Source organism: Chiloscyllium plagiosum, chromosome 16 (assembly GCF_004010195.1).
Source record: "Chiloscyllium plagiosum isolate BGI_BamShark_2017 chromosome 16, ASM401019v2, whole genome shotgun sequence".
Classification (NCBI taxonomy): domain Eukaryota; kingdom Metazoa; phylum Chordata; class Chondrichthyes; order Orectolobiformes; family Hemiscylliidae; genus Chiloscyllium; species Chiloscyllium plagiosum.
In genome coordinates, this window is record NC_057725.1 from 46,526,588 (window position 1) to 46,550,195 (window position 23,608).

General features: G+C 40.8%; 1 protein-coding gene across 2 annotated transcripts in view; it reads left to right on the forward strand.

Moving 5' to 3' along the window:
* The first annotated feature begins 554 nt into the window (after window positions 1-554).
* The window catches only part of LOC122557863 (leucine-rich repeat-containing protein 10B), a 32,064-nt gene continuing 9,010 nt past the window's right edge, over window positions 555-23,608 (forward strand). For both annotated transcript variants that reach the window (XM_043705999.1, XM_043706000.1), the window contains exon 1: window positions 555-3,697. Coding sequence is in view for 1 of the 2 variants with exons in the window: in XM_043706000.1 (XP_043561935.1) it covers window positions 3,654-3,697 (44 nt within the window). In the remaining variant the exon portion in view is untranslated. The remainder of the gene's footprint in view (window positions 3,698-23,608) is intronic.

The following is a 23,608-nucleotide window of genomic DNA, read 5'->3' on the forward strand; positions in this document are numbered from 1 at the left end:
AAGTGAAGTTGTGGATTTTCAGATCTCTCATAATCTTATTGAATGGCAAAGCAGATTTGATGAATTGAATGACCTATTTCCAGTCCCACATCTTATAGCCTTAAACCTAAATATCTTTAAAATTTAAGTGAGTTTGCTGAGTTTTGCCAGCTGTTTTTACTGGGTTAACTGCTGAAGAAACAAATTGAGAAGGGGTGGTGATGGATATTTACATTTGCATATTGGCTGATAAGGAGATAGTTTCAATGTTAGCCCTCTACCGGCAATGGCAGATAAAATAAACCATGTGTGTTAGAGAAAAGAGTTTCTTAGTTGCCTTGTTCCAATGCTATATTGTATCTAGGAGAGTAGTATAATAACCTCAAAGAACAAGGCCAGGTCACACGAAGACAAATTACTTATGGGGCATGGAAACAAACATCTCCCGGTTTTGCATACACAAGTGTCTCACATGAGTACAATGGCAAGACAGGCAGACAGAAAAAAAACAATTCTGGCCAGCCAAAATAGTTATAAATACTCAGCACAATGCCTGAGTTCAGGGAGTGCTGATGTAAATTACACACACACTTTTTCTTTATTGAGGCTTCTATGGTATGAACTCAAGGTTATGACTGTCAAACAAACAATAATTCTTCGCAAACCAAGCAAAGTTGTTAACCCCCTATTTAAAGAAAACTAAAGTCTCATAGATTCATTTAATTCCCAACTCAAATATTAAGTAATAATAGATTTTTTTCTTTTTTTCAAATTATCTTAGCACCCATTTAAGTTGCAGTTTTTTAAAAATTGCCTTGTAAAAAAAATTAAGTGAGGGCCCAGGTGTATCAAGGTGCTGTGTTACCTCATTTGAGTTGAAGCAATAGCTTGGACATGATGAATAATTTCAATGTCCCTGAGATAAGGTTGTGTTTCCCATTCTAGCTACTAATCAATGACTGACACTAGTAAGTGTCTTTATGTCAGTTTTGGATGAAGTTAGCATTGTGTTTTGTTACAATGTCTTCCACTATTGGATAAACGGCCAGTATTCATTTTAATGCTCACACATGAGGCATGGCCACTTAGAGCACTTAGGAGATACAAATGTTTTTGGAATTCTATTCCAGCAGGAGATTGAACACTTGGGATCTAAAAGAATGGAAAGGGAAAGACAAATTTGGTAATACATTGGGCAGAGATCAACTCAAGGTATTTTGTATGCATTTTTCTTCAAGCATGTGATATGAATGACTTGCTACAGTGCTCTGTAGCTGCCACTGTATATTGGTGGTGGAGCGAATGAAGGTGGTGGACGGGGTGTTGATCAAGTGGACTGCCTTGTCCTGGGTGGTGTCAAGTTTCTTGAGTTTTGTTGGAGCTGCAGTCATCCAGGCAAGTGGGAGTATTCATCACACTCATGACTTGTGCTTTATGAATGGTGGAACATAGTTTAGGTGGTCAGGTATTGATTTACTTGCTGTAGCACTCCTAGAGTCTGACCTACTATTGTATTTATATGACTGGTCCAAGTAAATTTCTGATCAATAATAACACCCCAGATGTGAGTATATTTAATATTAACAGGAGCAGGTTGGATTCTGCCCTGTTAGAGATGATCATTGCTTTACACTGTGTAACATTGAACGTAACTTGTCACTTATCAGCCAAAGCTTGAGCATTATTCTCATCAGACTGCATATGGACACAAAATGCTACAGTGTCTAAGAAGCTGGCAATGGTGGTGGCCGAGCAGATTAATTTCAATGCAGAGCAATGTGAGGTAATGCATTTTGGTAGAAACAACAGGGAAAGACAATACAGGCTTCATGGTACAACTATGAAGGGAGTATAGGAGCACAGGGTCTCTGGGGTTTAAGTGCATAATTCTCTGCAGATGGCTAGGCAAATTGAAACAGTTTTTAAGAAAGCTTATAATGTCCTTGACTTTATAAATAAAGGCATTGATTATAAAAGCAAGGAAGTAATGCTCCACCTCTACAAACCATTGATCAGAACACATTTGGAGTAATGTGTTCAGTTCTGGACACCTTATTTAAGGAATGGTATTAGAGCCCTGGTGAGAATGCGAATGAGATTTACGAGAATGATACCGAGCATGAGGGATTTTAGACATATGAAAAGATTAGAAAAACTAGGCTTATTCTCCTTGGAGCAGAGAAGATTAAGAGGTGACCTTATTGAGGTATTCAAAATTATGAACAATTTTGACAGATTAAAAAAGGAGATTGTGTTTCCATGAATTGGTATGTCAGTTATTGAGGTCACAATTTCAAGACTGTGGGGAAGAGTTTGGAGTGAGATGAGGAGAAACTTCTTCACAAAAGCTAACACATTTCTGAGTAATGCACTGCCTGGGAGAGAGGTGGAGGGGGCTCCCACAGGTGGTTTCAAAACAGACCTGGATACATATTTGAAAGTGAGAATTATCAGGGCTGCAGAGATAGGGCTGAAGGGTGGGATTAGCTGGATAGCTCTTTTGGGAGCAGGTACAGACACAATGTATTGAATGCCGCCCCCCCCTCCCCCCGTACCGGAAAGTTCTATAAATCTATGAACATGGTGCAATCATCAGCGAATATCCCCATTTCTGACCTTATTCTTGAGCCAAGATCACCGTTAAAGTAGTTAAAGTCCTTGGAAGTGTAGATGCCTCCTAGGAAAATGCTCACACATAAAATGAGTTAAGCGGCTTTTGGCAGTGTGGGTTGAGAGATGAATGTTGGTCGGAATAACTAGGAGTTACTGTATTCTTTGAATAGTATCTCAACATCTATAATATCCATCTGAACTACTCAAACAGGTATAGGATTTGGAGGTTATCTGAAGGACAGTATTCCAACAATGCAACATTCCCATCAATACCGTAATGAAATACCAGTCTCGTATTGATTAAGGATTTTAAACATGGATAGTTAAGCTAATCAAGCTGCATTTCCTGCAAATCTGACTTGATCTGAAGAGAGTCTTCTCAAATGCAGGGTGAGAAACATTTCCAATGATGTACACAATTGTACCATCATTCAGAAACCCATCAATCATGGGGAGGCTCGACTTTAAGAAAAACGCACACATTGATTGGACATAGCCATTGGCATTATATTGGCCGGCCCACTTTTCGTAAGGAAAAGCTCACTCCCAGCAAAGAAGCGATTTTTAAAAAAATGAATGGCTTAAGATCATTGGAATGAAGCCAGGTTGCCACGGCGGCCCGGGTTTGGCGTAGCGCTTCCTAGCAACAGAGCATCTCCCGCTTTCCCGGCGCTGGCAATGAGAAAGGGATTGGTCGAATGCAGCTTCCATTCACCCCGGGGGGGAAGCAGGGCAGACCAGGGGCTGCGAACGAGTCAGACAGCAGCCTACCCAGGGCATTGGTGGGCAGACCGAGAGAGGGGCAGAGAGAGAGAAACAGGGGGAGGGGGCAACTCCATGCTCAAGTGCCCTTTTCTTTCCGGATGCTGTCTCTTTCGCTATCTCCATGGTGATGGCGAGGACGCGCAGAGAGGAGCAGGGAGGCGGGGACGAGCGTGTATCTTGTGTGTGTTGGGTACAGTCAAGGATTCAGTAAAGTGACGTGTGCGGATCAGACGGATTCTGTGGCTGGACAAAGGGAGTCTGAGCTTGGTTAACATGTCACCTCCCTTCACCCCTGGATGTTGCTCCTGTTCTGGACAGTCTCCATCACACACCAGACAAGGTAGGAAACTCGGTGCTGGCCGGGTTAGCCTGGGGGACAATGCCTCTCTCAAGACACGAACGCACTTGGCTCCTGCAAATTCCCCGAAACTGCCTTCGCCAACTTTCCCGATGAGTTTGTTCCACACCTTTGCAAGCCCCTTGGTTACTGACAGCCCCTGCTCCCTTTGGTCAGCTCAGGCTGTGTTTTTTCTCTCTCTCTCTCTCTCTCTCGCTGCTGCTGGTGCCCGGTAATGTTGTAGTTCCTGCCAGTTTCACCAAGTGGGGGATTTCACATCTTCATCGCACCACCGTCAACCAGGGAGCGGAGCGCCGGGACAAATCCTCTTCCAACCTCAACCCGGAATCGGCCTCACTGCAGGACAGTGAGTTCTTCCTGGTTCTCCCACTGGGGCTTCAGTCACCACTGATGTGATTTCATGAATTATCTGGCACCGCTGGCTGAAAAATGGTGCACGGATTAACTCCCTGTTGGCCACAGATGCCGCCCCGAATCCACTTTTGGGTTCGATCCTCGAGGCGCCACTGTCTGCGCTTTTAATCCGTCCCCCTCTGTCACTATAACCCCAGATATTCATTCATTGTTAAATTCTGTACAGCACAGAGACCTGTTGATGGCCCGATTGGTCTGTTTCTTGTCTGCAAATACAGTGCAATACTTAATGCCTTTTGCCTGACTTTCTGATTCTGTGGACGGGCAAACAAAAGGACGGGGAGAGGTTGCTGATTCAACAGGGGGGTTCATTTCACCCCCCTCCCCCCACACACACACACACACACCATTCTCAGGCGTGTCCCTCTGAGACTGAAGGGGGACTTCAGTGCAGTAAGATCGCAGTAGCCTGCCTTGCCATGTAATGCAAACTGACAAGCTTTCTTTTTAAATCATATTATGGACCCCTTTTTACACTGCGCCCCATCCACGTTGAGAGCGAGTGGTGCGCACACAGACTCATGTTGCGCTGAACATTTAACTTTTGTTGCGGACTCAGGAGGCGATCCCACATCACTGTGGGACCCTGCGAACTGTGGTTAGCTTCACCGGGCCTCTTTTTTTGTTGTTGTTGGTTGGGGGTTTGCTCAGCAGCTAATCGAGAACAAGGCCACGTGGAAATAAACATGCACAAGGGAAGCTGAGGCGACATTGCCTTGGCAAAACAAAAAAAATCTAAACTGTCAAGCAGCTGAAAATCCTGTTTCTCGAGCCGGCTCCCTCAACACATTGCCGGGCCGCTGGGCGAAGTCTTTGCAAACATACCACTGGCAAATGGGAGCGGAGACACGGAGAAATGCGCATATGTATTCAGAAAGAGTCATGCATGGATCCAAACATGTGATTATCCGCCAAAAATGGGTCATATAATTAAATTAAGCTTGTGGCGAACCCGTTTATTTTCTGCAAGATATTTCCTGTAAGAATAACACTGAGCCAGCTAAATATTTTTCCTTGCACAGGCAGAGGAAGTTATTGATGAATTGGGACGATTGAGAAGAACAAGTTTAGCTGAGTTTTTATTAAAAAAAAACGTTTAGGCTCTTTTACATTCTGTCATTTCACTTTAATAACTTGTAAATAAATAGCATTTGTATCACCTCACACATCCCAAAATGTGTGAAAACCCACGAGTATTTCTGAAGTGTAGTCACTGTCCCACAAACAATGAGTTCAGTTCAGTGATAAATACTGACCAAACCGCTGGGGAGAATTCTCTTACCCTTTGAGTAGAGTTATAGGATTCTTTATATTTATCCGAGTGGGCAAACATTCAATGTTATTTGAAACACTGCACTTCCAACAATGCAACACTCCTTTGGAGAATTGAAGAATTGAAGAATTAGATTGGATCATGTCATCAAGCAGATCCAAAATATACTGGAAACATTAGCAGCTCATGCAGATTGTGTGGAGAGAAAAGCAGAGTTAATGGCCCATTGTAAGTGAACTGGGAGATGGGGATAATACGTACAGTCAGGTAGTCACGCTTTTGGGACATTTCTCTGCCTCGTTTCTCATTCTAAGGAGTCTGTCAGGTGATGACCACAGCTAAAGGCCTTATTTGAGGCTATTTTATGGTGTTGTTGTGCTTGTGCTAAGGCAGGCCGCTGGTGAAATAGAACTGTAATTCTTTTCTGGAGAAGGGTGGGGGTGAATTGCCTGGCTTTAAGCAGCCAGGTGAGGGTTGTGGGCAGGGTAGTAGCCCCAGTGGTCCCAATGATCTCCATGAAGGGGTTTCCCATATGAGTCTTGCTTAGCCCCTGAAATTCTAATTTTGCTTCATGTATTTTCCAGAGCAATGCTGAGGTTTGCAATGCAGAAAGAAAAACCAGTAAAACTTGCAAATGACAAATACTGATACGATTCACCATGTATGCTTCAAAATGGAGGTCCTGTTTGCCCAGTATGTTTATTTCCAACTATTACTTCTTGTTTTTTTTTGCTCTGGGAAGCTGCTGGCCAACAAGTGGTTATTTTGCTTTTTTTTGTAATATTACTTGGGGGAACATGTTGGCTTAGAAAACATTTCATTCATTTTCAAATAATGCCATGGGAATCTGACATGTAGCATTACATCAGAAATTGATGTAAGCGGGTAGGTGTTATGACTGACGGAAAGGAGATAGCTATTTGGTTGGAAGCTTAGGCAACCCATTGGCCTTTCCCACTGGACAGTGGGTCAATAGAGAGCCAATTGGAAGACCACCTGTGATAACATTACTGAGGTGATCTCATTGTCAGCTATTAGTGCCCCAGTTATTTTATTCCCATGACCTAAAATTCAGGATTATATTTCAGGTCAATGATCTGCTCATTCTGTTAACTCTGTCACTCTTCACTGGTGGCAAAAGACCTACTCAGTATTTTCTCAGAAACTTCTGTTGGTATTTTGGATTTCCAACAATCACAGTAGTTAAGCACGAGCTTGAGTCAATGCCACTGCCCACCCATATCATACACACACACATACGTTTACTCCGCTTCCCCCCCTCCCCCAAATACATCCTACCTTTAATCCCAGGCTGAGATCCTTAGTGTTGATGATTACTCCACCTAAAACGGTGAAGGTATCCACTCTTTCCCTTCGCTTCTTCTCTGAGCGCTATAAGCAATTTCACAGGTGGAAAATGGCATCAAGTTCATCACAGGCCCAGAAAGTGAAAGCTCATTCTGACAGTACTGTAAATTGTGGAAGAATGTTTTTGACCCTCAAATCAACTGCACAAAATCTCTCTCTACAAGTTTAATACTGGGTGCAAGTAGGTAAGAAAGACATCGCAGCCCAGGATGCAAATATGCAATGTCATGCAGACCTGACGTGTAAAGGTTATAAATAGAGTGTCAAAGGATAGCCACTGATCTCAAAAACAGATATGGTGTGCATTTCTATCAATCACACAATCAATAATGTCCATTTGCTTGCACCAACTTCTGATGAAACATTAAATTTCAAATCCCATGGCATAATTTGAAGGGGAATAAGGTACCCTCTTAGCCGATATTTTCCTCAAATAAGATAGAACAAAACATCAGAATAACTATTTTTGGGCAGTTGTTATCTGTAAAATGGCTGCTGCAGTTGCCCTTATGTGAAAACAATTATTGTGTTTTAACATAATTGTTTCTGAAATGCATTTCTGAGCTACGCATAGATACTATAGAAGAGCATGCAGGATTCTTCTTTTATGTCATACGATACCAATACTTACAAACTGCATAAAAATCATAAAGGTATCCTTAACAAATTTGTTTCTAACTTTTATGTTTATTTTGGTTAAAAAAATTGCTCTCCACAACATTCATGTATTCCACTTCAACATATTTGCTCTTACACCTAGTACATGCATTTGTGCACTATGGAGTTCATTTAGAAAACGTTTGCCTGCTGTACACTTCATATAATAAGCAGATTTGTATTCTGTGTAGATTCCCTTTAGCTCAGATATTTACTTGTTGCTCTGGGTTCTGTTAAAATACACATTAGCATGCTGAATATCGTTTGTTACATATATTAGACTGCTCCATGGCAATATTTTAAATGCACACATTTTTATGCTGTATACATAAAACAAATATTTATGTACAGTGTTGAGTACCATCAGCTCAAACATATTTGTATAGTGTGTAGAATTCATTTAGAATACAGAGAATGATGCCATGTAGTGGGGGATTGCTATCGTGCACCCAAAATATGCAGAAATTGGGTGAGTTGTCAGCAGTGCCTGTGTCACCATTAAGAAACTTGAAGCAATTTTAGGGTTTGGCATTTTTGACTTCAATTGAAAATGTGTAAGTTCCAGATGGGTGCTTCACTGCAGTTCACCAGTCTTGAAAGAGAAGGAATCATCTAACTTGGAAATGATGCTGGACAACAGGGCAATTTGGAAGGGCCAGTGAGAGTGGGCTGTCAATGGGCCAGATGATTTTTGTGTGGCCAGATCTTACCTTTCCTGAGCAGACAGCTGTGATCTTTATAAGTTCAGAACTATTTAAACTGATACATTGGAACTGGTTCTCTGATTAGGAGTTCTTAGTAAAGACCAACAGTAACAGATAGCACTTGTTAAGAAAGTCATACATTCATACAGTCATACCGGACGGAAACAGACCCTTCGGCCCAACTCATCCGTGCTGACCAGGTTCCCAAACTAAACTAGCCCCACTAGCCTGCATTTGGCCCATATCCCTTTACTCCTTTCCTATTCATGTACCTATCCAAATAACTTTTAAATGTTGTAACTACCTTCATCTACCACTCCCTCTGGCAGTTCATTCCACATACAAACAACACTGTGTGAAAGTATTGCCTTTATGTCCCTTTTAAATCTTTTTCCTCTCACTTTAACAGGATGCCCTCTAGTTTTGCACTCCCCCACCCGCGAGAAAATACCTTTGCTATTCACCTTTTCTATGCCCCTCATGATTTTAGAAACCTCTATAAGGCCATCAGTGGAAAATATCCCAGCATGTCTAGTCTCTCCTTATATGTCAAAATCTCCTATCCCAGTAACATCCTTGTAAATCTTTTCTGAACCCTCTCCAATTTAGTAATATTTTCTTTTAACAGGGCAACCAGAACTGTACACAGTATCCCAAAAGTGGCCTCACTAATGTCCTGTACAACCTCAAACCCTGAATTTCTATTCAGCAAACAGAAAGAAAATCAATGTCTGGGAACCATGATTCTCGACCAGAGCATCATATTTTTGATTGTGGTCATTAAGGGGGAAGACACCAGAAGAGAACTCCTTATCCTTCTTTTGCATAATTTGTAGAATTTTTCATAGTCTTTTAAAATGGAAAGGTGATTGCCTAGTGGTATTATCAATAGTTTATTAATCTACTGACACAGGTAGTTTTCAGGGGAACAGGTTTGAATTCCATCATTGGAGGTAGTGAAATTCAAATTCAAGAAAATATCTGGAATTAAGGGTCTTATGATATCTATGAAATTATTATTGATATGCATCTGATTTACTGATGTCCTTTAAGGGAGGAAACTGCTGTCCTTTTCTGGCCTGGCCCAGATGTGACTTCAGACCCACAGAAATGTGATAGACCCTTAACTGCCTTTTGGGCAATTAGGGATAGATAATAAATGTTGGCCTAGCCAGCAATGCTCATGTCCCATGAATGAAGAAGAAAAAGGACAGATTAGTACCCCCTTTAACATCTTACCTGAGAGATGGTATCTGTTGTGTCTCACAGTTAGTATGTCACTATACCATGAAGAGACATGTTTATCTGACCATCACCATATCATTGTATATCAGCTGAGTGTATAAAGGAGTCAGACTCCATTTCAACTTAGGAATTGAAGCAGGGTGCACTGATGGAAGTCTTTATAAACTGAAAAGCTTAATATTAGCACAATCATGGAAGTGTCTAGGAGGTAATATTACACACATCAGTGAGCTGTGATAAATGTTTATTGGGTTTTTCAATACCATGTTACACATACGTAGTTCTTATAGAGGAATAACAAGCATTAGGTCCAAATATCCTGCTAGAGACAAAACACACATCACAGACAATGCAGGACAGTGGAATGTTAGCTGAAGCTGCTTGCACAAATTCCACATTGGAACTAGAATGTATGAAATTTTGACTCAAAGGTAGAGTTGCTTCCAACTGAGCCAAAGCTGTCACTTGATATCAAACTGGGAAATTGAGCAGAATATTAAACAGAATTTTCTCCTCTGGAAAGTTTGACTGTGGAAGTATTTAATCAGACGGGAGATGGCTGGGATGAAACCTACCACTTTGCTGCCTTATCTGATCAAATCCCTGATAGGAGTGCCTTTGGACAGTGGCAAAACCTTAAAACTAATTGAGGCCCACAAGTGGGTAATTAACACACACATTTCAGTGATGCCGGTATTAACCCAGTGGTGGGTGAGCACTGATATGTACACCATAAGACCATTAGATGTAATAGCAGGAGTAGGCTTTTCAGTTTACCAGGTATGCTCTGCCATTCAATGAAATCTTGGCTAATCTGATAATTCTCAACCTCACCTTCCTGCTTTTCCCCCATGACCCTGATTTCATTACTGATTAAAAAGTGATCATAGCCTGGCAAGTACTTAAAGACCTACATTTGACATCTTTGCATTAAAGATTTCCACAGATTTACTATTGTCTGGAAGAAGAAATTCCTCCTCTTCTCTATCTTAACTGGGTGACCCCATAATTTGAGATTATTACCGCTGGTCTTGGACTGTCCCAGAAAGGGAAACAACCTCTCCACAGCCACACTGTCAAGCCCCTAAGAATTTCATATGTTTCAATAAAGTTAGTTCTCAACCTTCTAAACACCAATGATACAGGCCTCATAAGAAAATCCCTCCATATCTGTGATTAACCTATTGAACCATCTCTGGACTGCATCCTTGCCAATATCTTTTACATTAGCTAAGAGGACCAAAACCATTCTCTAGTATTCCAGGTGTGGCATTAGTACAGTCTTGTTTAATTTTACCAAAACCTCCATGGTTTATACTCCAATCCCTTTGAAATAAGGGGTAACATTTCATTTGCTTTCCTTTTACTCCTATGAACATGTATGCTAGCTTTATGTGAGGGACCTCCAAATCTCTCTGTTCTGCAGTTTTCTGCAGTCTCTCTCCATTTAAGTAATAATTAGCTCCTTGATGCCAAAGTGTAACCTCAATATAGTACATTGGCTAAGTTTTGCCCACTAACTTAACCTGTCTATATCCCTCCGCAGAGCCTATGCCATCGTCTCTACTTGCCTTTCCACTGCTTTTCTTTTTGCCATTTACAAACTCGGTGATAATACGTTCACATCATTATTTTGTATTGGAAGTAATTGTGGCCCAGCACTGATCCCTGTGGCACTCCACTAGTTAAAGGTTGCAATCCTGAAAACGTCCTTTTTATTCCAACTCTCCATCTTCTATTACCCAATGCTCTATCCATATAATATACTATTGCCAGCACCATAGTCTCTTATTTTATTAAGTTGACTTATTAGTGGTATCTTATTTGATATCAGAAGAAGGAACATAGAATCCCGATAGTGTGGAAGCAGGCCATTCGGCCCGTCGAGTCCACACTGACCCTTCGAAGAGCATGCCACCCTGATTTAAACCCTTACCCTATCCCTGTGGGGCCAATTCACCTTTTTTTGGGCTATGGGAAGGAACTGGAGCACGCAGAGGAAGAAATGGGGTGAATGTGCAAACTCCACACAGACAGTTGCCAGAGGCTGGAATTGAACCTGGGTCCCTGGCGCTGTGAGGCAGCAATGCTAACCACTGAGCCATCTAACATATGAAACAACTGGTTCTCCTTTATATCCTCAAATAATTCTAAAATATTTGTCAGATGTTATTTCTGCTCCATGAAACACGCTGGCTCTGTTTGATTATATCGCACTTTTCTAAACGTTCTACTATTAAATCCTTTGTGATAAACTTTAAAATTTTCCCAACGACAGATGTTAAGCAAACAGTTTCACTGTCACTGCTTTTTTTTTAATCTCCCACCGTTTTAGAATAAAAGTGTTGGCAGTTTTCAAAACTCTGGTACTTTTTCAGAATCTAAGAATTCTTGGAAGATCACTACCAATACATCCATTATCTCAGTAACTACTTCCTTTACCATCATGGGATGCATCCCATCAGATCCAATGGACTTATCAACCTTTAGCCCCATTACATTCCTTTGAATTTCTCTGATGAAAATTATTGTATTTGTTTCCTCCCACTTTTTCTCCTGTGAATAAATATTTTTGGGATGCTTTTAATATCTTCTACAGTGAAGGCTGAGGCAAAATACTTATTCACCTTCTTTGGTATTTCCTGTTTCCTCCATTATTATTTCCCCAGCCACAACCTCTAAGAGACCTATGTTCACTTTGGCCTCTCTCTTCCTTTTTATATATGTAAAGAAGCTTTTGCTATCCACTTTGTTAGTATTTGCTAGTTTACCCTCTGTTTATTTTCTTCCTTTTTATTTTCTTTTGGTCATCTTTTGTTGGCTTTTAAAACTCTCTCAATCCTCTCATTAACCATTAATTTTCATCATACTGTATGTTTTCTCTTTCAATTTGATGCTATCCTTGACTGCCATGGTTAGCTATGGTTGGTTTATCCCTTTCCTGGAATCCTTCATCCTTGCTGAGATATATTGCTGTTGTGAGTAACGAACTATTTACTTAAGTCTCTGCTACTGTTCATAAGCTGTCTTTTCTGTTTAACTCCATCCCAGCCTACTGCAGCAAACCTAGCACTTATTTTTTAAAAATTTATGTTTAGTTGAGTTTAGCATAGTTGTTTCTGACCCAAGTGTCTCACTCCCAAAGTCAATGTTAAATGTTATCCTTTTTTGGTCATCGTTTCCTTGGGGATCTTTTACCCTGAGATTATGCATTAAATCTGCCTCATTGCACACTACCAGTTCCAAAATAACCTGATCTTGTTTCGAAGGTTGTTCTATAACATAATGCTATAGGTTGCAGTAGTATTAGGTGTGGTCACAATAGTCCCAGAGGACCATAGGCCCGCTCTGTCATTAGAGATATGGTGATGGGTTTAACCTGAGGTAACAACTTCTCAGGCAAGGGGTGAGGTCAAGAAAGTAGGACCTTATGGTGAGTTCAGTCTGTTTGGAAATTTAACCTATGCTGTTGGTGTGAACACGCATCACAAACCAAATGTTCCATGAACTATTCTGAATATACTTTATGAACTTTTCCTCATGGCTATCTCTGCCAATTTGATTTTCCCAATTATGTGAAGATTAAAGTCATCCATGATTAATGTACTGCCCAAGTGTTCATTATCTCCTGATGTATTCTCTCCTGTACTGCTTCCATGACAGCTAATATTAGGGGATCTCTAGACTATTTCCACCAGTGTCTTCTTTTCCTGTTACTTCTTATCTAAGTTACTTCTTAAGTAACTAAAGATGGCAGCAGAGCTTGTTGGCTGAGCCTGGGGTTCAACCGCTCCCGTCGGCTTTCTTTCTATTTTCTTCTTTTCACTGTTGCCCGTTTTATCTTTTTTCATTTTTCTTCATTTTATGTTCTTTTAAGCCTGGACAGAGGCAGGTGAGGGAGGAAGCCTTCGGTGGCAGCAACAGCAATGCCAGGACGATCTGGACACAGCTCCACCCCAACTCAGGGTTTCCCAGCGAGCGAGAAAAAGATCTTGGGCTGGGTCCCCTGGCCCAGACACGCAGACTATGCCAAGGCTCCAAGTCCACAGCTAGGCCTGAAAGAGAGGAAAGGTGGTCTCAATCCAGCTGCATTGGCACCAGCTTTCAGTTCAATATTCCAGTGATCCAGCATATTCCATTGCATATTCAGGGTATTCCATCATTCCTTAATTGGCTTTCCCAGAGCCTAGGAGATGATAATTGAACTGTAATGAACTTTGTCTTAATTTTACTTTTTACTACTTTTAAGTGTGACTTCTGCCACTGATGTCGGCACTGTGTTAGAGAGCTTATCAAACTTTTCACTGTATTTTTCATGTAAAAATACATGTGAAAATAAATTTCTATTCTATGTTCTATTCTATTTCCACCTATATGGATTCCCCATCTCTTGATCCAAGGTCATTTTTGCTATTGCACCTATTCCATACTGTACTAACTAAACTACTCCAGCACCCCTCCCTTTATGCCTGTCCTTTCTCAAAATTTGCATATCCTGAATATTTAGTTCCTTGTTTTGACCTCTTTGTAATCATGTCTCCAGAACAGCCATAGGATCATAGTATTAATCTCTATATGTGGTGTTAATTCATATTGTTGTTTCTGAATACTAAATACATTCAATTAAAGAGTAATTAATTTTACTTGTTTGCCTTTTTTTTCCATCTATTTGCAGCTTTTAAAAAGTATTTGTGCATACTGTTCCTTCCTGTCACACTCTGAGTATCATTACCTAAATAGCTATTCTGCACTGCTGCCATTCTAAGCTTATATATCCATGCTCCAGAACCTTACCCCTTCTCATTAGTTCAAAGCCCTCTCTGCAACACTATTTATTCAATTCACCAGGACAGTGTCCCAGCACAACACAACATCTCCTGTCTAACCCATACTGAAGTCAGAGCCCCATGAACTGAAATCCATACCTCAATCTCTGGCATTTAACTTCTTGACTTTACTAACCCATGTCAGTTTGCTTTGCCCATGGCTCAGTTAGTAATCCTGAAACTATTGCCTTGGAGGTTCTGCTTTGTAATTTAGCTCTTAATTGGTCAAAATCCTATAGAAAAAAACCCTTTCTAGTCTTTTCATTGTCATTAGTGCATGATAATAACTGAATCCCTCCATTTCCATTCAAATTCCTCTCCAGTTGTGAGGTAACATCCTTAACCCTGGCACCTTTGGGACTAAAATAAAACAAAGAACTGTGATGCTGGAAATCTTAAATAAAAACAGAAATTGCTGAAGTAACTCTGAAAAAGGGTCACTGGACCTGAAACATTGACTCTGCTTTCTCTCTACAGATGCTGCCAGACCTGCTGAGTTCCTCCAGCAATTTATATTCTTGTTTCAGCATTTGGGACTCCTGCTCCACATAGAGAATAGTATCTATTCCCCCTAATTACTCTGTTCTCCACCACTACTACTACTACTACTACAACATTCATTTTGCTTCCAAAAGAGAAAATGCTGGAAAATCTCAGCAGATCTGGCAGCATCTGTAAGGAGAGAAAAGAGCTGACGTTTCGAGTCTAACTGACCCTTTGTCAAAGCTGGTCAAAACTTTGACAAAGGATCAGTTAGACACGAAATATCAGCTCTTTTCTCTCCTTATAGATACTGCCAGACCTGCTGAGATTTTCCAGCATTTTCTCTTTTGGTTTCAGATTCCAGCATCCGCAGAAATTTGCTTTTATTCATTTTGCTTCACCTGCTTGAAAGGCTCCCTATACCATTGTGCTGTGGTCAGTTTACTCATCCTCTCTTCAGGTTCCATTCTTGTTCACACAGCTTGCAAGAACTTGTAACTGCTGGACAAAAGCAAGGGCTAAGGCTTCTTAAAAGCTACTGCTTAGGTCCCTATACCTGCCTTACTTGCAGTCACACATTTCTGTCCCTGATCACAGACCACATCTGAGGGGTATGACTTCCTCTTGGAAAGAAGGGTCGAGGTAACTTTCCCCTCCCTGATGTGGTGTAATGTTTACAATTTGGATACCAGCACTTAAACTCAAATCCAAAATTTCTTGAGCGACAAACGCTGCTCTAGATGTGTTCACTCTGGCTCACTATGATTTGCAGCAGTTCCCACATGCTGCAGCAGCATCATATCATCTCACCTGCCATCTGGATTGTATTATATTTGCTTTAGTCATTCATAACATTACTATGCTTGCTCTTCTTTTAACATCAATACAGAGGAACGCTGATTATCTGGCATATGATTACCTGAATTTCGGATTATCCGAATTTCGGATTATCCAAACAAGATCGCAAAGTCCCGATGCTTGGCTAAACTGTATTATCTGCCATTCGATTGTCCGAATATTCGACTATCTGAACAAAATACTCCCCGCCTGTGTCATTCGGATAATCGAGGTTCCTCTGCATATCTATCTTATACTGACAGTTTTTAAGAAAAAGAGGAGTAAAATATCAGAGGCCTAAACACAAGCTAAATACTTTACTTTTATTTTAAGAAATAGAAATACTCACCAATTGTTCTCACCAGAAGTGCTTACCTTAATCACTTAATGTGGGTCTAGTTTCAGCTTGTTCTTACCAAATCAACTCTTTCATTGTGAGCTTTGAAAAAACACATGCTTAAGGCAGCACCTGTAGAATTTAAACTATAGATTTTAGTTTAATGCCAACTACAAACTAAATTAGGTTTGTACACATTAAAGGTTTAGACTTTCTTATCCAGCAAATGCATGCACTTAGTCTTGTCCTTTGGGGAGCATGGTAAGTATATCCTTCTGTGTTTGCACACAGGTCTACTTTGGGGCTGATGGAAAGGAGGGAGAGTCTCTGAAAGGTACTTGGTGCCTGATTGAGGGAATCTGGCAGTGGAATGACAGAACAACAGCAGCCTGCAGACTTTCAGGAGGGGAGGTAGTGTGGCTGTCCCTTCAGTTTAAAACCTAAAATCTGAAGAAAGACAGTTTATTTTCTTTCACCAGTTGTTATAAGCTGTGGCTTTAACAACTAAGAGACTGTGCAGTTAATATACCAATCACAAATGCCTTCTAAAGAGATGTAAAATACCTGGAGAAGAGAGATTGAAGAAAAGCAAGTCCTTGCAAGCAAAATGACCATCTCAGTGAACCTTGTGACTGCTTTCCATATCCGTCCACCATAATACGAATGCTATTTTGTCTGTCTGTCTCTGTCTGTATATATGTGTAGAGAAGTATTAGTATTAGAAGTATTACTGGTTAGAGTTTTAACGGGCAAAGTTATATGTCAACATTTAATGTGGTTAGAATCTATTTATATATAATAAATGGTAGTTCCTATGACCCTGCATGTGACTGACAAGTAAATTGGGAATTCTGCATATTTAGATAATTTATTTTACCTTTTGTGATGACTGGCAATTGTGAGGCTTAACTTTGAGCACACTATCCAAGTCACCTATCATTCTGAATTGGAAATATATAATCGTGCCCTGACTGTCATTGGATCAAAATCCTATAGCTCATTCATCACTGAGCTGAAGAGGAATTTCTTCGCTCAGAAGGTGGTCAACCTTTGGAATTCTGTAAATCAAAAGGCTGTGGAAGCTCAATCATTGAGCATGTTCAAAACAAATATCTAGATACCAATGACTATATTTTTTTCCTAGAACATAGAAGACTGAGCAGGGAGCTAACTGAGGTGTACAACGTTCTGAGGTTAGATAGGGAGAAACATTGTCCTGTAGTAGAGAAAAATGGAGAAAAGTATCATAGAGGTAGATGATCAGCCATGATACCTAATAGCAGAGCAGACTTACCTGGCTGAATGACCTACCCCTGCTCCTATTCCTGTGCTTCTTTGAGACCCATCAATGTTGCTGTAGTTATGCTTATGCAAGAAATCTAAGAATAATGCATCACAGCCCTGAATTGTGTCACAGGTGGTGGATGTGCTTCAGGGAGCCAGCAGATATGTTGGTAATTTCAGAATTTGTCCCGCCTAACCTGTTCTTGCAGCTACAGTGTTGATATGCCTGACTGTGTTCAAATTCTTGTCTATGTAACCCCCCCCGCCCACCCCCTTCGGATGTTATTAGTGGGGTATTCCATGATTGTAATGCCATTGGATGACCATCATCTTGTCTGTGATTGTTTTACCTGGCACATGTGTACTGAATATGTTATTTGGCATTAACTGCTCAAGTTTTGATGTTGAATATGTTATAGAGTCAGAGAATTTTTAAAGCACAGAAAGAGGACTCCTGTCCATTATGTCCATGCTGGTCATCAAGCATCTCTTTATTCTAATCCCATTTTCCAGCACATGGACCATAACCTTAGATGCTATGGCCTTTCAAGTTCTTAAGTCCTATCCCTATTGGTCATTTAGGCGGTGAGTTCTAGACATCCACAATCCTCTGGGTGAAAAGATCATTCCTTAAGTTCCCTATAAACTTCCTGTTCCTTATCTTAAAACTGTGGTTATTGACTCCTCTACTACAGGACAATGTTTCTCCCTATCTAACCTCAGAGTGTTGTACACCTCATTTAGCTCCCTGCTCAGTCTTCTACGTTCTAGGAAAAGAACCCCAGCCTATCTAATTACTGGTCATAAGTGAATCACACCAGCCCAGTCAACATCATCATAGAATCATTATAGAATCCCCACAGTGTGGAAACAGGCCATTTAGCCCAACAAGTCCACACTGATCCTCCGAAGAGTAACCTCCCCAGATCCATGTCCCTACCCTATTACTCTATATTTCCCCTGAAAATTGCACCTAACCTACACATCTCTGAACACTACGGGCAATTTAGCATGGCCAATTCACCTAACCTGCACGTCTTTGGATAGTGGGAGGAAACCAGAACACCTGGACGAAATCCATGCAAACACGGGGAGAATGTGCAACCTCCACACCGACAGTTGCTCGAGGCTGGAGATGTTTGCGTTTCCAGCATTATTTTGAGCAACTCCTGCAGTGATGTCTTGGGATTAAGGTGAATGACCTCCAACAATCAAATCACCTTCCTTGACACCACCCAATAGAGAGTTTTCCCCTGAATCCCATCAACTTCAGTTTTGCAAGGGCTGCTTGTTGTAATACCTGGTCAAAAGTTACCTTGATGTCAAGGGTAGTCACTCCCACCTCATCATATCTGGGCCAAGGCTGTGAGGCTGATATGAGCTGCATGGCTTTGGCAGAACCTAAACTGAATGCCATTGAGCAAATGCTGCTTGTTTGCACTTTTGATGACCCCTTCCATCACCTTGCTGATAATGGAGTTGACTGTTGGGTAGCAATTGGTTGGGTTGGTTAGTTTTGCTTTTTCAGGACTGGACATACCTGGGCAATTTTCCACACCACTCAGTAGATGCTTGAGTTCTAACTGCATTGGACCAGCTGGCTAGATGCACAATTAATTCTGGACCACTGGTATTTGTAGTATCCAGTGGTAAGGAGTCAATCTTATGTACAAGTCAAAGGATGTTACAAAACACCATGCTGCAATGCAAATAAGATTGATGCTGTGAGATCAAGATGGTATCCTGCCATCCCACATGGGCAGATTACTTACCTGTCTCAACCAGTTCATCAGGGAGATGGAGCACAGGTGTATTGATAGGATCTGAAGAATGGTGAATATACCTGGGAAGGGCGAAGCCTGGCAAATCTCTGGTGGTCTGTAGCAATCCTGATGCAAGTCAGTCATCTCACCTTGGTATGGGAAAGCCAAGGGAAACTGATTCAATCAGGGCTTTAGAAGACCATCAGATCATTGAGAAAGAATTTGCGAAGCTAATGGGAAGGAACAGGGAAACGGGACTAGCTGGTACCTCTTAGACCCAGAATCGTCACAGCCACCCAAATGACCTTCATCTCTGCTGTAAATATTTACTGATTCAATGAAAAAATGTTTCCTTGTTGCATATTGTTCAAGCTGTGCTTAGTCACTTTGCAGGGAGAAAGTGAAGACCGCAGATGCTGGAGACCAGAGTTGAAAAGTGTGGTGCTGGAAAAGTGCAGCAGACCAGGCAGCATTCGAGGAGCAGGAGAATCGACATTTCGATTCTCCTGCTCCTCAGATGCTGCCTGGCCTACTGCGCTTTTCCAGCACCACACTTAGTCACTTTGCAGCAAAATATCAGCCAGTGAAGAAAGGAATCTGATGTGAGTGCATTAAACATTCAAAATACAACTGTTATCTGCAGGTTAATACCTCCAATTAGGTAGTGAACTTTTAATGTTTTTGTTGTAACTCAATGGGAGTAGTATTTTCAAAATGCTTTCCTACTGAAATATTATAGTTGTAAAATGTAGTCCAATAATACAGGAGAATATAAGGCACTTGGATCAACGATTAAATATGTCAGTTAGGTGGAAGAAAGATATCAGAATAAGCTGACACTGGTCATGAAGTCAATCCCCTGAACTAAATTATCACCTATCGCCATTAAAATTCACGCTACACCCAGGATTTCCCAACTGAAATGTCTTATCACATCTTCTAAACTTAAAAGTAAACTGCACATGGTGGTAGTGTTCCCTGTTTACATCAAAGGGTTGCATTTTCAAGACACACTTCAGAAACTTGAAAACATTTGCCCACATCTTCCAGCCTTTAAGATTATCAGAAATGGGACATACATCGGGAAATGTGCATCTGGGCTCTGCAGAGATCCTATCTTACAGACATTTGTAGAAATGCCCAGGAAACTAAACTTGCGATGGATTGATTTCTTCTGCCGAGCAGCCTTTCTAATGATTCTGACCCTAAGCTCAGGGTGGAGACTTGGAGCAGATTGTGGCACTTTCCTGCATATTTACACTAGAAATATCGTCAGTTTATTACTTGCTCCAATTCAGCGGTTAGCTAACACAACTTAACTGAGCATCACAATTGACAGCTCCTGTCAACCACCAGCCACTCACTGCGATCACATAACAGCCCCCTGACCAGCTGAATTGCCCCCACTGAGCACCCAACTATCCTCATGATCACCTGTCTGCACACTAACCCACCTACCACCTCACTCACCTACCTACATTGCTCACCTATCCATCTTACCCTTTCTTCCACTTATCTATCTACCTACATCACCTAGTTACCCACCTCTGCGTTCTCCCAATTAATCCCTCATTAACTCATTCAGTTACTGGAGTTCATTCAATTGGAAAGTAGCATATACATAAAACTTCTATACAAGAATGGAGAGAGACAGAAAATAGGAAACTGTAGGCCAATTAACTTATTGTCTGTTGTGGGGAAGATGTTAGAATCATTTTAGAGATTATAGCTGAACACTTAGAAAATTGCAAGGGAATTTGGAAGAGTTAGAATGGTATTTTTGATAAGTAGAAATCATATTTAAACAATTTATTTAATTTCTTAGAAGGAATAACTTGTGTGTAGATAAAGGGCACCTTGTAAACGTACTATCCTTGGATTTTCAGAAAGCATTTGATAAGGCATTATATCAGAAATTATTGTAAAAAAAACCTCATTGTGTAAAGACTAACATCATAACATGAATAGAAGATTGACTGACTAGCAGAAACAGAGAGTATGCATCAATGAGTCTTTGTTTTATGGCGTGACAAATGCAGTTCCACAGGGATCTATGCTGAGGCCTTAGCATTTTACAATTTGCATCAATTACTTGGTTAAGGAGATCAAAGACGTTAGCTAAATTCACAGATTCTACAAGATAGGTGGGAAAATTTGCTATGAAGAAGACATAAGGAAGCTGCAGATAGACATAGGTAGGTTTTTTGAGTGGATGGAAGTCTGGCAGATTGAATATAATGTTGGAAAATGAGAATTTGTTCACTTGGATTTTAAGTTCTAAGGATGTGGAAAGGATGTAATGGTCAGTGCTGAAAACTAAGCGCTATGGTTTCAGAGCAAAAATGAGATTATGTTTGATGGCTGAGTGATTTACCTGGATGAGTACACTTTATTACATAAGAGGCTTTACATAATCCAGGACAAATCACTCCACTTGAGTGGTACACTGTCCATCACCTTCAACCTTCACTCCCTCCACGATTGATGCACAATGGTAGAATTTACATGATATAGCAACTCATGACAGCACCTTTGACAGTACCTTCTAATCAAAGAACTCTACCACTTACAAGGACAAGAGCAGCAGATACATGGGAACACCATCATCTGCAAGTTACTCTTCAAGCCACATACCATCCAGTATTGCAAATATATTGTCACTCCTAAACTGTCATGGGAGTGAAATCCTGCAGCTCCAAACTGAACACAATTGTGGGTGTACCTACATGCCTTCTCAAAAGCAATTAAGGATGGACAATATATGCTAGCCAGCCAGCAATGCCCACCTCCAGTGAATGTTAAAAATAAATCACATTAGATCAGTGTCCTTTGTTTCTCAACATTTCGACCAAGGTAAGCACTTTTTTCCTATCTATCTTGTCCAGACAGCCACATGATTTTAAACAACTTGATCAAAGCTCTTCTCAACTATATCTTCTCTGAGGAAAACTAATATTATTAGAATCATTTGGATGAAGGGGAAAATCTTGTTGTTCAGGACCTGATTAATTTTGAAAAGACAAAATAAGTCAAGAATTAATTATTAAGTACTATGAAATATGGACATTATAAGCCTCCATATTGTTGGAGAAATAAAAAAAGTCAAATGATATAAAGAGCTTTACATTTTCAGATCCAGGGAAGAAATGAGTTACAAAAGGAAGTGAAGTAGACCATGATTTACATGCAAAGAGAAGCTATTTCACATAGCTGGAATACTTGTAGTGTGACAGGAACAAAGACATCATGCAGTTGTCGCTATGATACTGCTTGGTCCCATCTTCAGAAAGAAACATCTCCCATGGCGTGAGGGTGACCTTTCCATTTCTTTTTTTTTTCCAGTCAGCTTTGTGACCTTTCTGAATTACAAACAGTTTTGCATTATGAACTTGTTTCTCCTCAGAACTGAGATGAGATATGTTTCAAATTCGTATCATATAGGTCATGAAAGGCAGCGAAGAGAAGGCTTCTGTCAGGTCAGTGGATGCTGGGTTTAAACCCAGATATCCAGGACTGAAAAGAAAACACACATCTCACTCACCCAATCCCCATTTTTTTGTACTAAACCACTCAATTTTTTTTTCTCTACTTTTAATCCAGTGCCACTGATTCACTTTTGTTCCAAAAAGGCCTGAATTTGGAGGACAGAGCTTTCTGTAATGAGGCATTCATTGGCAATTTCCCACAGAGAGGACAAAAAACTAGTATAATATAGAGAAGAAAATAAATGCATTGCTGCAATTGAGGATGGTCTAATGAAGCACAATATTAAAGAACACCCTAAACCTTTCTTCTCTCCATGACCTAACACAGTGGCAGCTATGTGTAACATATACAAGATGCTTAGGAACAACTCACCAATGTTCCTTTGAAAGCACCTTCCAAAACTGTGATCTCTAACCTCCAAAAAGATAAGAGCAACAGATACAAGGCACTATCAACTGCCTGTCCCCTCCAAGATTCTTTCATTATGCTCAAACTTCTGTAAGTTCCTTTCCATTAACACAATAGGTGTATCTACAGCAGTTCAACATTGTGGCCCACAACCATTGTCTCCAGGGCTGGAATGATGGCCTAGCCAGTGATGTCCAAATTCCGTGGAAGATTTTTTAAAAGGCAAAAGAAAAGATGCTTTCTAATATATCCCATGCCTCAACCAGAAGCAAGAATTGGTGTGAAATCCTACATGTCCTTTGGGCAGTGCTTAATTGTATGAGGCGTAAAATAGCCTTTCCTCATAAGGCAATCCACTCATTCCAAGTATTAGCTTTCTAAACTTTCTCTGAACTGCTTCCAATGCATTAATTCTTCTTTGCTTAATGCCCATATTTTTCCTGTAACTATGGGATTTTTCAGTACCGGTTCCACAAGATGCTGGAAGTGCTCTCCCCCATATTAAGGGAGCCATTTAACCAACCTGGTAATGATGTTGAGACAGTGCATATTGCATTTTCTGTCACACATGAGGAAACGTGCTTTCAACGTTCACCTGGTCAAGTCCACTAAGGGTTGAAAAATATGGTGCTGGAAAAACAGCAGGCCAGGCAGCATCCGAGGAGCAGGAGAATCGATGTTTCGGGCATAAGCCCTTCTTCAGGAATGAGGCAGGTGTGCCAAGCGGGCTGAGATAAAAGGTAGGGGGAAGTGAATTTGGGGGAGGTGCGCTGGGAATACAATAGGTGGAAGGAGGTGAGGGTGAGGG